This window comes from Oncorhynchus tshawytscha, linkage group LG07 (assembly GCF_018296145.1).
Source record: "Oncorhynchus tshawytscha isolate Ot180627B linkage group LG07, Otsh_v2.0, whole genome shotgun sequence".
Taxonomy (NCBI): Eukaryota; Metazoa; Chordata; class Actinopteri; order Salmoniformes; family Salmonidae; genus Oncorhynchus; species Oncorhynchus tshawytscha.
The window spans coordinates 73,139,807-73,155,918 of record NC_056435.1 but is presented as its reverse complement, the minus strand read 5'-3'; the positions used below and the strand labels follow the sequence as shown (position 1 = coordinate 73,155,918).

The 16,112-nt window shown below is 44.5% G+C and overlaps 2 protein-coding genes across 3 annotated transcripts in view; one reads left to right on the top strand and one right to left on the bottom strand.

The window, feature by feature from the left end:
* LOC112255097 (centromere protein P) overlaps positions 1 to 16,112 on the top strand; it is a 158,696-nt gene that overhangs the window by 34,957 nt on the left and 107,627 nt on the right. The window lies entirely within an intron of this gene.
* On the bottom strand, positions 1,456 to 15,038 carry ogna (osteoglycin, paralog a). Its single transcript, XM_042324924.1, has 6 exons — positions 14,687 to 15,038; positions 7,888 to 7,993; positions 6,319 to 6,483; positions 4,707 to 4,909; positions 2,719 to 2,811; positions 1,456 to 2,446 (listed from the first exon to the last, which is right to left on the bottom strand). The coding sequence occupies exons 1-6, from the start codon at positions 14,843 to 14,845 to the stop codon at positions 2,276 to 2,278; spliced, it is 897 nt and encodes a 298-aa protein (XP_042180858.1). The 5' UTR covers positions 14,846 to 15,038; the 3' UTR covers positions 1,456 to 2,275.

Here is a 16,112-nt window from a genome sequence, read left to right as displayed (position 1 = left end):
CCCAGGAAGAGTAGCTGCTGCCTTGGCAGGAACTAATGGGGATCCATAATAAACCTCAGGAAGAGTAGCTGCTGCCTCTGCAGGAACTAATGGGGATCCATAATAAACCCCAGGAAGAGTAGCTGCTGCCTCTGCAGGAACTAATGAGGATCCATAATAAACCCCAGGAAGAGTAGCTGCTGCCTCTGCAGGAACTACTGGGGATCCATAATAAACCCCAGGAAGAGTAGCTGCTGCCTTTGCAGGAACTAATGGGGATCCATAATAAACCCCAGGAAGAGTAGCTGCTGCCTTGGCAGGAACTAATGGGGATCCATAATAAACCCCAGGAAGAGTAGCTGCTGCCTTGGCAGGAACTAATGGGGTTCCATAATAAACCCCAGGAAGAGTAGCTGCTGCCTTGGCAGGAACTAATTGGGATCCATAATGAATACAAATATACACATTATATCACTTGTATATACACTGAATGTATATTAAATCACCTTCCTAATATTGAGTTGAACCACCCCACTGGGGGATGGTCTCTGTAAAGTGTCCAAAGCGTTTCACAGGGATGCTGGCCCATGTTGACTCCAGTGCTTCTCACAGTTGTGTCAAGTTGGCTGGATGTCCTTTGGGAGGTGGACCATTCTTTATACACACGGGAAACTGTTGAGCGTGAAAAACCCAGCAGCGTTGCAGTTCTTGACACAAACCGGTGCGCCTGGCACCTACTACCATACCCTGTTCAAAGTCTCTTAAAGTTGTTGTCTTGTCCGTTCACCCTCTGAATGGCACACATACACAATCCGTGTCTCAGTTGTCTCAAGGCTTAAAAATCCTTCTTTAACCATGTCTCCTCCCCTTCATCTACACTGATTTTGAAGTGGATTTAACAAGTGACATCAATAAGGGATCATATCTTTCACCTGGTCAGTCTGTCATGGAAAGAGCAGGCGTTCTTAATGTTTTGTCCAAATAGTCTGATCCTAATCCTACACAGTAGGATCCAGTCATTTGCCTTCAGCTTCTGGCTGGTAGGCTGGCAGGTAATTTACGATTGTTCCCATATTGGCTGGTAGATAATGAATGATTTTGAAGTGAGTGTGCGTGCGCGCGTGTGTGAGAGAGATCTGCAAGCATGTTTTATATCAAGATGGTAAAGTACTCTAATGAAAGATTGGAAATCCAAACTGCCATATGGAAACCATTCTCCTACTTGGAGGATGTTGCGGTCGTGTTGCCAAGTTGGCTGGTCTGAAGAAATAACATCAACCCAGTTTCTCCACATGTGCTGAAACCCGTAGATATTTGCTTCTCTTGCAGTTAATAGTTTGTTGTTTTATTAAGACACTGGAAAACAAATGTTGTTGTTGTTGATGTTGTTTCGTTGACTTTCATGCATGGATACGTCAAAGCAGAGTTTAATTTAATTTGTATTAAAATATTTAAAAACTCAGCCGAAGTCACAAACACTTTACATTTATTTTTTAATTTTTTTTTAACTCTACATCATATTTGTTTATTCACATAAAGTAATAATTCCTAAAATGAGAAATTATGATTGAAAGAAAAGGACTTAAGAAAATAATTACCTCCTCTCATTTGACCATTTTTAATATCAAAGCTTACGATGTTGTGAGCACAGGCACATTAGTTTCACATCACTATATACGTATTTCAAATATATATATTTTCTCATCAACTTCTACTTGACTTGTTAAGTTAGGAACCAGTGTACATGAAAGTAATTCGCAGAATTCGGAGGAAAGCCAAAAGCTTGACTCAACGTTTTAAAGAAGTCAAACACTATGCCAAAGAAAAGATGTATTTACAAAGTCTTCCCGACGACTTAGCTGATTTGGTCTTGGAACATAACTTGAACAAATACAAATGTAAAATAACCTTTTTATAAATCAGAAAACAGGGGATCCGTTTAAAGCCTTGTAGTCAACGTGGGCCTAGCTTGCTAAAGTGAGATTACTAACATATCAATCCCAGCCGCTAGTCTTCTGAAAGAGACCGAGAAAGACACAATTTTACAGAAGAACATTCAGACATAAATGGAATGTAATGGTGTAGATTAGTCTTGTCTTTGTCAAGTAGAATAAGGAATCGTGTTGGATCTATTCATTACATGGCTGTCTATCCGCAAACTTCACATTTCATCTGACTGTAATACGCCCCTGTAGAAGTTGCATGTCTTTCTACTGATACGTTTTATTTAACCAGGAAGTCCCAATGACGTCAGAACGGAAGACCTTTTTTTCCCCTCCAAGGGAGTTTAGTCTTTTTAGCGGTACTGTCCAACGGGGAGAGACTTGAGGCAGGTGAAGCTGTTGGGGTACTTGGACAGCAGCACTGGGTTCCCATCCAACCTCACCTCCATCAGGTTGGGTCTGATGTAGTACGTGTTGTTGCCCTTGCAGAACGTCTCGAAGCTGATATCCGTGATGTTGTTGTTCTGTATGGTAGAGAGAAGATGGAAGACCAAAGTTAGAATCATGATTACTCTCATGACCCTCTGATGGTGCCAGCAAAACTATTTGGGTCAAGCTGTCGGGATTGGAGTCGCAGTCGGGATTGGAGTCGCAGTCGGGATGTTCTCATGTTTATCAGAAATCCCATTTCAGAGGATTCCCGTGAAAATCACGAGGACGTAAGTAGAGAGGGACTCCTCCCAATTTCGTAGCCTCTAAGCAGAAGTCAAGACCGTCATCACTGCGTGGTACCGACCTGCAGATGGACAATGCGGACGCTCTGCGGGATCACTGGTACAGCCTCCAGCGCATTGTCTCCCAGAAACAGGTTGATCAGCTTCTCCAGTTTCTGTATGGTGGAAACAACGACACCAAAATAAACAGCATACAGTGCCTTGCAAAAGTATTAGTGGATTTCGTCACATTATTGTGTTACAAAGTGGGATTAAAATGGATTTAATTGTAACGATCTACACTAAATATTCTGTAATTACAAAATGGGAGAAGTGGATGTGGATTTTTTTTTTCTTCTCTAAAATAAATAAACTAACTAAATATAGTAAGTATTCAGTTTTCAGACAATCCTAAATTAGTTCAGGAGAAAAATGTGACTTAACAAATCACATCATAATAAATGACAAGAAGTCACTGTCTGAAATAGTAGGGTTGACTGGATTGTTTTTGAATGACTAACCCTTCCTCTGTCCACCATACATACAACATCTATAAGGTCCCTCAGTCAAGTAGTGAATTTCAAGCACAGATTCAACTACAAAGACCAGGAAGCTTTTCGAAAGCCTCATAAAGAAGGGTAGTGATTGGTAGATTGGGGGGGGGGGGAGAATAAAAAAACAGACATTGTATATCTATTTAAGCACGGCCAAGTTAATAATTGTTAAACCACCTAGAAACATCAAAGGTACCGTCGACCTTCTGAACTGAGATGCAGGACAGGAAGGTAACCGCTCAGGGAGGTCACCATGAGACCATTTGAGGATTCTAAAACAGCTGCAGATCAATGGCTGTGATGGGAGAACTGAGGATGGATCAACAACATTGTAGTGACTCCACAATAATGACTTAATAATGATACAAATACACAGAAAGAAATATTCCAAAACATGCAACAAGGCACTAAAGTAACACTGGAAAAAAACACAGCAAAGGAATACTGTTTTTTGGCCTAAAAGCAAAGCCTCCACATCACTGAGTAACTGCCTGTTTAATTTCAAGCATGGTGGTGGCTGCATCATGGGATGGGTATGCTTGACATCGGCAAGGACTAGGGAGTTTTTCAGGATAAAAATAAATGAGATTGGGCTAAGTACAGCCAAAATCCTATAGGAAAACCTGCTTCAGTCTTCTTTACACCAGCGTCTGTGAGAGGAATTCAACTTTCAGGTGTACAATAACCAACAACTAGGCCAAATCTACCCTGGAGTTGCTTACCAAGAAGACATTGAATGTTCCTGATTGGCAAAGTTTGTTTTGACTTAAATTGGCTTGAAAATCTATGGCAAGACCGTCTAGCCATGATCCCCCATCATCTTGAAAGAGCATGGAAGAATTTTGAAATGAATAATGGTCAAATATGTCACAATCCAGACCCAAGAAGACAGCTGCAGTCAATGCCATTGACTCATGGAGCTGAGTACATATGCAGCCACTATGTTTTTGTTATAAAATGTTTTATATTATATATATATATACTGTATAAATTATATATAAAAAAATATATATATATAAATTTAAAAAAATCTATATATATATATATATATGTATAAATTATATATGTATATATAAATATATATATATATAAAAATTATATATATAAAAAAAAAAAAAAATATATAAAAAAAAATGATATATAAAAAATATATATATAAAAAAAAATATTTAAAAAAAATATATATATATATAAATGATATATTAAAAAATATTTTCTTCAGACTATGACTACAGAGTATTTTGTGCAGATTGTTGGCAATAAAAATGGCAATTCGCAGAATTTGAATCCCAACCTGTACTGCAAAAAAACAGGTGAAGAAATCCAAGGGGGGGTTTGTCCTGGCAAATCTCAAATCAGCCACCGAATGTGCCTCAGTCAAGCACCTAAGGTACATAGACATTATCACGCAATGTTTTGAACAATGTCAAGCCTGACGAAGACCTATCGGGGTGAAATAAATGCATTCAATTAAAGCAGCCTGGAATCTATTTGTATTTCATGTCCTTTCATTGTACCTTGAAGGCGTTGGCCTTGACCCCTTTGGTTTTGAGCCGGTTGTGGTTGGCGTTGAAGGTGGTGAGCTTGCTGGGCAGCATGGGCAGCTTGACAAGTTGGTTCTCAGCCAAATTGAGTTCCTCCAGCAGGGTCAGCTTAGAGAACGCTCCTTCCTCAATCTCCGAGATCAGGTTCCCCGTTAGGTCGATTCTCTTCAGAGTCACTGAGGAAGAAACCCCCCCCCCCAAAAAAAAACTAGAATTATATTATAAGTTAAATCTTTGATTTTTACTCAATCTATATTTAGAATAAACCCACGTCAGATCGATTCTCTTCAGAGTCATTGAGGAAGAACCCCCCCCAAAAAAAACTAGAATTATAATATAAGTTAAATCTTTGATTTTTACTCAATCTATATTTAGAATAAACCCACGTCAGATCGATTCTCTTCAGAGTCATTGAGGAAGAACCCCCCCAAAAAAAAACTAGAATTATAATATAAGTTAAATCTTTGATTTTTACTCAATCTATATTTAGAATAAACCCACGTCAGATCGATTCTCTTCAGAGTCATTGGCGTAGAATGAATTAGAACTTAATTGTCCCTTTTGGAGGTTACAAACTGCAGAATTGTTGTTTTCTGTAACACAACACTAAGCTATAGGCCGAGCTCTCATAGATCAAGTGAGTTACGCAATATTTAGATTTGTTCTGCCCACATGTACACGCCAGACACATGGAGGATTTGATCGTCTTCCTTCTGACAGTTAGCCCTTTTAAACTTCTGCGTTCTAAATGTCAAGACAACATGGAGACCTGGAAGAGTTTGCCAAAAAAATTACATCTCGTCAGCTTTTAAATCTAGCTGTGTTTTTACTTATATCAGTGGAGGGCCGGGCCTGGTGGGCCGGGCCTGGTGGGCCAGGCCTGGAGGGGTGCCTGGAGGGGGGCCTGGAGGAAGCTTGGAGGGGGTCTGGAGGGGAGCCTGGAGGGGGCCTGGAGGAAGCTTGGAGGGGGTCTGGAGGGGAGCCTGGAGGGGCGGGCCTGGAGGGGGCCTGGAGGGCCGGGCCTGGAGGAAGCTTGGAGGGGGTCTGGAGGGGAGCCTGGAGGGGCGGGCCTGGAGGGGGCCTGGAGGAAGCTTGGAGGGGGTCTGGAGGGGAGCCTGGAGGGGCGGGCCTGGAGGGGTGCCTGGATGGCCGGGCCTGGAGGGGCCCGCATAACATCCACTAATATATCCAACTAAAGGGAGCATTTATATATCCACCATATGTCTACCGACCCTCCGAAAATGTCCATCTTTTATCTTTATTTCTTAATTTCCTGAATGAATTTTCCTCAACATGGTTGTCTTCCAGCTAGTGTATTAGGGAGACGGTGTGAAAAATGTTTGAGAAGACAGCAAGCCAAAGGAAACCTGAAGGCCAGAATCACCTAGCAAAGTACTGTACATTTTCCCAAAGTTCCCAGGTTTCTATAAATCCCAATTGAAGTGGTATCTGGATTCTCAAGGTAATGAGCAGGCAGGAAATTCTCCAACTAGGAATCATTCAACCCGGGATATCTGGAGAACCCCCCCCACCCGGAAATTCATAACTGTGGGGAAAGTTTCCCTGAATGTTTCAACCCCCCTACCGATATCTGCGAAGTCTTTATTGGTGATCTTCTTGATCTTGTTATAGCGGGCGTAGAGGTAGGCAGTCTCCTTGGGCAGGGTGGGCACAGCAGTCATCTCAGGAACAACTTCCTCACAGTACACAGAGCCGGTCAGACACACACACAGCAGGCATGTGGGCAGCTCTGGAGACACAGAATTCATTTAATTGTTTATTTGATTTAGATTTAGATGTCTCAAGCCTTAAGGCATATATGTAAGGCACCATATTATCATTCTCTCTTTTTATAGAATACTTCTGAAATTATTTATTCATTTACAATAGCACTGGCTATGGTTGTCTAAACTGTCCACATTTAGGGTGTGTTAGTTTAACAACGTGGTCAATGCTCCTCTAGAAGCCAAGTCCTGGTAGCCCAGATATCATGGCTCTAGAAGCCAAGTCCTGGTAGCCCAGATATCATGGCTCTAGAAGCCAAGTCTTGGTAGCCCAGATATCATGGCTCTAGAAGCCAAGTTCTGGTAGCCCAGATATCATGGCTCTAGAAGCCAAGTCCTGGTAGCCCAGATATCATGGCTCTAGAAGCCAAGTCCTGGTAGCCCAGATATCATGGCTCTAGAAGCCAAGTCCTGGTAGCCCAGATATCATGGCTCTAGAAGCCAAGTCTTGGTAGCCCAGATATCATGGCTCTAGAAGCCAAGTCCTGGTAGCCCAAATATCATAGGGGCCTCTGTTACTATAATGGAGGATATAGCCAAGTAGGGAGGTTTCTCTCCTCTAAGTAATGCTTTTAAAAAGATCAGCTGCTGCCTGCTGTATAGAGTAGACAACATGGTCTTGAGCAGAACTGGGTCAAATATACTAGGACACTGGAGAGGAGGCAGGGAGGGAGGGAAGGAGGGTAGGAGAAGAGGCAGGGAGAGGGAGGGTAGGAGAGGAGGCAGTGAGAGGTAGGAGAGGAGGCAGTGAAGGGGGCAAGGAGGGTAGGAGAGGAGGCAGGGAAGGAGGGGAGGGAAGGAGGGTAGGAGAAGAGGCAAGGAGGGAGGGGTGGAGGCAGGGAGAGGTAGGAGAGAAGGCAGGGAAGGAGGATAGGAGAGGAGGCAGGGAGGGTAGGAGGGGAAGGAGGGTAGGAGAGGAGGCAGGGAAGGAGGGAAGAAGGGTAGGAGAGGGGGCAGGGAAGGAGGGTAGGAGGGGAGGCAGAGAGCGGTAGGGAGGCGGGGAGAGGTTGTAGTGAGAGGCAGGGAGGGAGGTTAGGAGAGTTAGAAGTGGGAGGGAGGGTAGGAGAGGAGGCAGGGAGAGGTAAGGAGGGAGGGTAGGAGAGGAGGCAGTGAGAGGCAGAGAGGGAGGGTAGGAGAGGAGGCAGGGAGAGGTAAGGAGGGAGGGTAGGAGAGGAGGCAGGCAGTGAGGAGGCAGAGAGGCAGAGAGGGAGGAGAGGGAGGCAGTGAGAGTCGGGGAGGGAGGAGAGGAGGCAGTGAGAGGCAGAGAGGGAGGGTAGGAGAGGAGGCAGTGAGAGTCGGGGAGGGAGGAGAGGAGTCAGGGAGGGAGGCAGTGAGAGACAGGGAAGAAGAGGCAGGTAGAACTGTCTTACCCGAGGCGTCACCCCCCTCAGCTGGGGCGTTGTCTGGTTCATCAGCAGCCAGGAAGACCATGCTGGAGTCATAGTCCTCTCCCAGCCACAACACTGCTGCCTCTCTCTAGTGGAGGATAGAGTCACACTGTTAGGATTAACACTGTAGAGTCACACTGTTAGGATTAACACTGTAGAGTCACACTGTTAGGATTAACACAGTAGAGTCACACTGTAGAGTAGCACTGTAGAGTCACACTGTTAGGATTAACACTGTAGAGTCACACTGTTAGGATTTAACACTGTAGAGTGACACTGTAGAGTAGCACTGTAGAGTCACACTGTTAGGATTAACACTGTAGAGTCACACTGTTGGGATTAACACTGTAGAGTCACACTGTTAGGATTAACACTGTAGAGTCACACTGTTAGGATTAACACAGAGTCACACTGTTAGGATTAACACTGTAGAGTCACACTGTTAGGATTAACACCCTAGAGTCACACTGTTAGGATTAACACTGTAGAGTCACACTGTTGGGATTAACACTGTAGAGTCACACTGTTAGGATTAACACTGTAGAGTCACACTGTTAGGATTAACACTGTAGAGTCACACTGTAGAGTAACACTGTAGAGTCACACTGTTAGGATTAACACTGTAGAGTCACACTGTTAGGATTTAACACTGTAGAGTGACACTGTAGAGTAGCACTGTAGAGTCACACTGTTAGGATTAACACAGTAGAGTCACACTGTAGAGTAACACTGTAGAGTAGCACTGTAGAGTCACACTGTTAGGATTAACACAGTAGAGTCACACTGTTAGGATTAACACTGTAGAGTCACACTGTTAGGATTAACACTGTAGAGTCACACTGTTAGGATTAACACTGTAGAGTAACACTGTAGAGTAACGCACACAGGGATTAGGGATTCAGGGCCTGGTTTCCGATAGCGACAGAGTTTAGGTTTACAAGTGTTTAAACGATGCATCTTTCCTACAACGGCCCGAAGATGTAACGTGCGGTTTTCCAGAACACCACAGAGAGAGAACGACCACTAAGTGCGTAGTTTATTCAAATGCTTACCCAATATATTCCAGATTTGGCCCATCATTGCGCACATGTTAAGCTACACATCATGAAATATGTTAAGAATAGGCCTATAGCTTTACTCGTTGACCTTCAGATGTAGTCATCTCGGTTTTTAATTAGAAGCATCTTTTTATACGTTGCTTGTTCGTATCAATTGCAAAGACATGGGCAACTTTTGTATTCGGAGTCAACATTGTTTTTTGTTTAACGTTTACGCCGTCACAGAGAGACGGATAAACCATGTTGATTCTAGGTTTAACAGAGATCCTCTTTTGTATAAAAGTGACGCGGGAGGTATATAAAAAATAAATATTTAAAAAAGGCATCTTAACGATACACTTCGCTGTTCTTCAAGTGGTCTGAGGCTCGTTAGATTACGAGCCTCAGACCACTTGCGATCGATTTTACGAGCGATTTTCAAGTGCAAAGTTAATGAAAAAAAATGTTTTTTAGGAAACATCTTGGAGATTTAACAGTGCTCCTGCAAATGTTCTAAGGAAAAACTTAGTCTTAAAATGTTTTTGAGAAACCAGGCTTTGGGCAGAAACACGTGCAACGCAATTTTCAGTTCATATGGTACATTTTGTAGCAAGTAGACAAACCTGTGAAGACAAGGCAGTTATTCACATTGTTTGTCTCATCCCTTGTTTTGTATTTGGGAGAGCACTGTCATATAATCTCCCATCTTCTCCAGTAATCTGGCAGCTTTTGTTAGCATGGTTATTACCCTTGTGAGAATTATAAATATCAAATATTTCGATGTCAGGCACCCGAAAGAGAAGTTGCGTATTTTGAACCCTGCTCTTCAGGTGTCTGGCCGCTGCCTCGTAAAATAAGGACTCCTTCCCCCATGTCCTTGAGATCTGTTGAACCTTGAACTATGTAGCCATTGGTTGTCAACTGGTGTGGAGCCCAGCAGAGTGTAGCAGGCAGGCCTTTCCAGGTGTTCAACTGCCTACTCAAATAATTACTCCCCCACTTCTCCAGGCTCTGAGCCCTGACCCCTTGGCAGCTGTAGCAGGTCTGCTGTTTGGATAGGAGTTCTTCAGACTGGAACTGACCTCCGCTCTGCTTATGCTTTGGAATGTTACCTAACCATTATAGGAATATTCAAAGAATGTTGCGTTTGCTTGTTGGTCCCTGAGCTTTAGTCCATTGGCTTCAGAACCAGGGCTGCTGTTTGGATGGGAGCTCTTCAGACTGGATTCAACCTCAGTTCTATTCTGTTCTGTTGGAGCCTTGGAATGTAAGCGTACATAATGTTCACAGAACATTCAAGACCTGAGCTTTTGGTCACTTGGCAGGAGGAGAAGGATGGCCCCTTTGCAGAAGGAGTTAGGAGGGTCCCTTGGCAGGAGGAGAAGGATGGCCCCTTGGCAGGAGGAGATAGGATGGCCCCTTGGCAAGAGGAGAAGGATGGCCCCTTGGCAAGAGGAGAAGGATGGCCCCTTGGCAAGAGGAGAAGGATGGCCCCTTGGCAGGAGGAGAAGGATGGCCCCTTGGCAGGAGGAGAAGGATGGCCCCTTGGCAGGAGGAGAAGGATGGCTCCTTGGCAGGAGGAGTTAGGATGGTCCCTTGGCAAGAGGAGAAGGATGGCCCCTTGGCAAGAGGAGAAGGATGGCCCCTTGGCAGGAGGAGAAGGATGGCCCCTTGGCAGGAGGAGAAGGATGGCCCCTTGGCAGGATGAGAAGGATGGCCCCTTGGCAGGAGGAGAAGGATGGCCCCTTGGCAGGAGGAGAAGGATGGCCCCTTGGCAGGAGGAGAAGGATGGCCCCTTGGCAGGAGGAGAAGGATGGTCCCTTGGTAGGATGAGAAGGATGGTCCCTTGGTAGGATGAGAAGGATGGTCCCTTGGTAGGATGAGAAGGATGGTCCCTTGGCAGGATGAGAAGGATGGTCCCTTGGTAGGATGAGAAGGATGGTCCCTTGGTAGGATGAGAAGGATGGCCCCTGGCAGACAGACCGGGGGAGCTGTTTGTATGGGAGTTCTCTGGAACGCCAGTTCTGCTCCATTGGGACTGTGTTGGAACGTTACCTAACGTTGTAGGAATGTTTTAAATGTATTTAATGATTATAAGTAATAGACCTCTCCAGTTGGAGACAACATTACATACATTTACAAATGATTGAGGCTAAAAACCAAAATAATACCCAAAGGCTTATTTCCATCGTGATCCTCTTTTGGCAAAAATATGTCAGGTTGGCAAGATTGACACGGTTCACTCCGATTGACATGGTTCATTCAATGCAACATGTTTGGCCTCTTGGTGGCAGTTATCTTGGAGTTATATAGACTGGAACCTCCGTTGTCCTCTATTGGAACGTTCCCATTTGTAGCTTCACCCTCACAGCACACACCAACTGATTAATGGGACTGCTGAATAATGTCCGTTTTTCCCCTCTTGATTTGTTTGCTCTTTTCCATATTATCTTTGATATTTAATAAGATAAACAGGAAAGGGCTGAAAATAGCCCATATTAATATATGAAGCCTTAAAGAAATAAGGTTCACGAAATCAATAACTTGCTAATATCAGATAACATTCATATATTAGCCATTTCTGAGACTCACTTAGATAATTCCGTTGATACAGCAGTAGCAATACAAGGATATAACATCTATAGAAGAGACAGGAATGCTTATGGGGGAGGTGTTACTGTATATATTCAGAGCCATATCCCTGTAATGCTTAGAGAAGATCTTATGTCAAGTGTTATTGGAGTGTTGTGGCTGCAGGTTCACCTGGCACAAATAAAGCCTTTTCTTTTGGGGTGTTGCTGTAGCCCACCAAGTGCTAACAGTCACTATCTAAATAATATGTGTGAAATGATTGATAGTGACTGTTAGAACTGTTAAGGCTCCATGGGATCAATGAGGAAATTAAAAACGGACTGTTGGAACTGTTAAGGCTCCATGGGATCAATGAGGAAATTAAAAACGGACTGTTGGAACTGTTAAGGCTCCATGGGATCGATGAGGAATTGAAAAACTGTATGGCTGAAAGAGATGGAGCAAAATGAGTGGCTAATAAGTCTGGCTGCACATCTGATTGGCTCTCTTACTGCAAATTGAGAAATGATGTGACTAAACTCAACAAAAGAATAAGAAACTGTATTATGAAGCTAAGATCAATGATATAAAGAATGATGGAATAAAAAAAACGCAAGTACTTTAAATGAAATTATGGGCAGAAAGACATTCAACTCCATCTTTCATCCAATTAGATGGCTTATTCAGCACAAAACCATTTGATGTTGCCAATTGTCTTTATGATTACTTCATTGGTAGAGGAAATGCCAAGAACAAACACTGTGGGAGTGGTGGAAAAATGATTGTTATCGATCAATAATGACAAACCTCCTGGCATTGACAACTTAGATGGAAAGCTACAGAGGATGGTGGCTGACTCTATAGCCACTCCTATCTGTCATATTTTTAATCTGAGCCTAGTGGAAAGTCTTTGTCCTCAGGCCTGGAGGGAAGCCAAGGTCATTCCGCTACCCAAGAGTGGTACAGCATCCTTTATTGGTTCTAACAGCCGACCTATCAGCTTGCTGCCAGCTCTTAGCAAACTGTTGGAAAAAAATGGTGTTTGACCAAATACAAAGCTATTTGCCTCTAAACAAATTAACAGACTTTGAGCATGCTTTTAGACCGGGGGTCTTCTCACTGTCTTTAGACCGGGGGTCTTCTCACTGTCTTTAGACCGGGGGTCTTCTCACTGTCTTTAGACCGGGGGTCTTTTCACTGTCTCCAGGTCGAGAAGGAAGTGTACAGTATTTTGCAGAGCCATGAGTGCATGGAACTCCCCTCATAATTATATTTTTCGTTTTTATTTAACCTTTTTATTTAACTAGGCAAGTCAGTTAAGAACAAATTCTTCTTTACAACGTTCAGGGGCAGACTGACTGATTTTTACCTTGTCACCTCGGGGATCCAGCAACCTTTCGGTTACTGGCCCAACGCTCTAACCACTAGGCTACCTGCCGCCTCTACACTCTAACCACTAGGCTACCTGCCGCCTCTACACTCTAACCACTAGGCTACCTGCCCCCTACACTCTAACCACTCTAACCAACCACTAGGCTACCTGCCACCTCTACACTCTAACCACTAGGCTACCTGCCACCTCTACACTCTAACCACTAGGCTACCTGCCCCCTCTACGCTCTAACCACTAGGCTACCTGTCGATTTGTTTATATAGCGCAAGTGAACAGCAAGTCTGGTTTCAAAACAACAAATAAAGCAACACCTCACGGCACAACACCTCTCCCCCATGTGACCTACTGGTTGTGTGTGTATGTACTGACACAACACCTCTCCCCCATGTGACCTACTGGTTGTGTGTGTGTACTGACATGTGACCTACTGGTTGTGTGTGTGTACTGACATGTGACCTACTGGTTGTGTGTACTGACATGTGACCTACTGGTTGTGTGTACTGACATGTGACCTACTGGTTGAGTGTACGTACTGACATGTGACCTACTGGTTGTGTGTACTGACATGTGACCTACTGGTTGTGTGTACTGACATGTGACCTACTGGTTGTGTGTACTGACATGTGACCTACTGGTTGTGTGTACTGACATGTATGTGGAACTGATAGATGTACACACACTACCTGTTCATGTTTTTAAATGTAAATGGTCCAGTATTTTGTCTGTGTTTTTCCATTATTTGTCAGACCCCATTAAGACTAGTGGTTGCTAATGGGGATCAAAATAAGGTATTTTATTTGAAGTTGTAGGAACATTCCAGGAACGTTAACTGTTTTCTGGGTCAGCCCTAAGCTTCGGCCCCTTGGCAACAGAAGGAGCAGCGGGGCCCTTTGGCAACAAGAGGAGTGGGGCCCCTTGGCAACAGGAAGAGTGGGGCCCCTTGGCAGCCAGACCGGGGCTGCTGTTTGGATGTGAGTTCTTCAGACTGGAACCTCCATTGTACTAGAGCAGTGGAGCCTCCTGTAAGCGGTAGCCCTGCCCCTTACTGTGCTGACTAATCATAATCACTGTGTGTCTGGAGCTCTGGGCAGACCGACAGCCCAGCTGTTAGACTTAGACTGGGGGGAGAGAGAGGAATTCGACTCGGCCAACGTGCTGGCTCCTTCCCAATGGGAAATGCTTCCAATGAAATGGGACAATGGTTTGATTTCTCAAATAAGGGGAAGAAAAGGTATAACTGAGATTCAAAATGATTTCCGCTGTAAGAATATAAATTAAAAAGGTGGAACAATGAAATGCCACTGACAAACTCATGTAATGGACTCAAGTCTTGGTGTAGATCAGTTGTTTACAAGGGAAATGAATAAAACCATGTTTGCATAAAAAATAAGAAACTGGATGTTCAAAGGGGAAGTGGATTAATAGTCTTCGAAGTATAAATCACAAATGTTTAAGGAAATTGGGTTTGTTTGCCTCTAGTTACATTATTTGCCTCTAGTTACACCGATGGAAAGATATATTGAATATAACATTTATCAATTAAATTGTATCATAAGAAAAATAAGAATGACAACTTATTAAAGAAAATTTTTATTAAATACATCCCAGCTATAACCATGCAAGATGTTTGAAATTACTTGATTTAATCAAACTACGAGCAGGTATATTTGAGTGTATAAGAATTATAACTTATCATTAACCTATTTACTATTGACTTACTATAGTTAGTCATTAATCAATACTAGAAAATACAATGTGATCAAGTCAGTTTATAGCCTACCTTAGACCTCTTTGCTTCCAGATTAGCTTCTCTATTCAGCAGTACATCCTGTTGTTCCAGTCTGAGTGTTGAGTCCTGGTCAAAGTGCTTCCCAGTTGAGCAGAGCACCCATGGTGACGATATAAAGGACAAGAGGAATAACACTCTCAGAGTTCCCATCGTGTCCCTGTGTGTGTTTGAACACACCAGGAGCTGCTGGGGCTAGTAGTAGTAGTAGTGGTGGTGGTGGTGGTGGTAGTAGTAGTTGTGGTGGTGGTGGTGGTAGTAGTCGTGGGCTATTTTCTCAGTGGCAGGTTGTGTAAAATGTGATCTGTCAAATCAGTATTTAAAGCACAAGTAGCTTCCAGGCGATTCTTGAAGCATGGGAGAGTTTATGGAACAGACTTTAACTCTTTGGTTGCCAATTCAGAGAAACCTCTTCTCCACGCTGCTGCTGCTGCTAGTCTGGTGGTGCTCTCTGCTGCTAGTCTGGTGGTGCTCTCTGCTGCTAGTCTGGTGGTGCTCTCTGCTGCTAGTCTGGTGGTGCTCTCTGCTGCTAGTCTGGTGGTGCTCTCTGCTGCTAGTCTGGTGGTGCTCTCTGCTGCTAGTCTGGTGGTGCTCTCTGCTGCTAGTCTGGTGGTGCTCTCTGCTGCTAGTCTGGTGGTGCTCTCTGCTGCTAGTCTGGTGGTGCTCTCTGCTGCTAGTCTGGTGGTGCTCTCTGCTGCTAGTCTGGTGGTGCTCTCTGCTGCTAGTCTGGTGGTGCTCTCTGCTGCTAGTCTGGTGGTGCTCTCTGCTGCTAGTCTGGTGGTGCTCTCTGCTGCTAGTCTGGTGGTGCTCTCTGCTGCTAGTCTGGTGGTGCTCTCTGCTGCTGCTAGTCTGGTGGTGCTCTCTGCTGCTGCTAGTCTGGTGGTGCTCTCTGCTGCTAGTCTGGTGGTGCTCTCTGCTGCTGCTAGTCTGGTGGTGCTCTCTGCTGCTGCTAGTCTGGTGGTGCTCTCTGCTGCTGCTAGTCTGGTGGTGCTCTCTGCTGCTGCTAGTCTGGTGGTGCTCTCTGCTGCTGCTAGTTTGATGGTGCTCTCTGCTGCTGCTAGTCTGGTGGTGCTCTCTGCTGCTGCTAGTCTGGTGGTGCTCTCTGCTGCTGCTAGTCTGGTGGTGCTCTCTGCTGCTGCTAGTCTGGTGGTGCTCTCTGCTGCTGCTAGTCTGATGGTGCTCTCTGCTGCTGCTAGTCTGATGGTGCTCTCTGCTGCTGCTAGTCTGGTGGTGCTCTCTGCTGCTGCTGCTAGTCTGGTGGTGCTCTCTGCTGCTGCTGCTAGTCTGGTGGTGCTCTCTGCTGCTGCTGCTAGTCTGGTGGTGCTCTCTGCTGCTGCTGCTAGTCTGGTGGTGCTCTCTGCTGCTGCTAGTCTGGTGGTGCTCTCTGCTGCTGCTGCTAGTCTGGTGGTGCTCTCTGCTG

Excerpts from the sequence above, each read along its gene's own strand:
- ogna (XM_042324924.1), bottom strand. The coding sequence starts at position 14,845 with ATGGGAACTCTGAGAGTGTTATTCCTCTTGTCCTTTATATCGTCACCA. Across the intron at positions 4,910-6,318 it reads TAAAGACTTCGCAGATATCG|TGACTCTGAAGAGAATCGAC; the intron begins GTAGGGGGGTTG and ends TTTCTTCCTCAG. Across the intron at positions 2,812-4,706 it reads TCAAGGCCAACGCCTTCAAG|AAACTGGAGAAGCTGATCAA; the intron begins GTACAATGAAAG and ends TCCACCATACAG.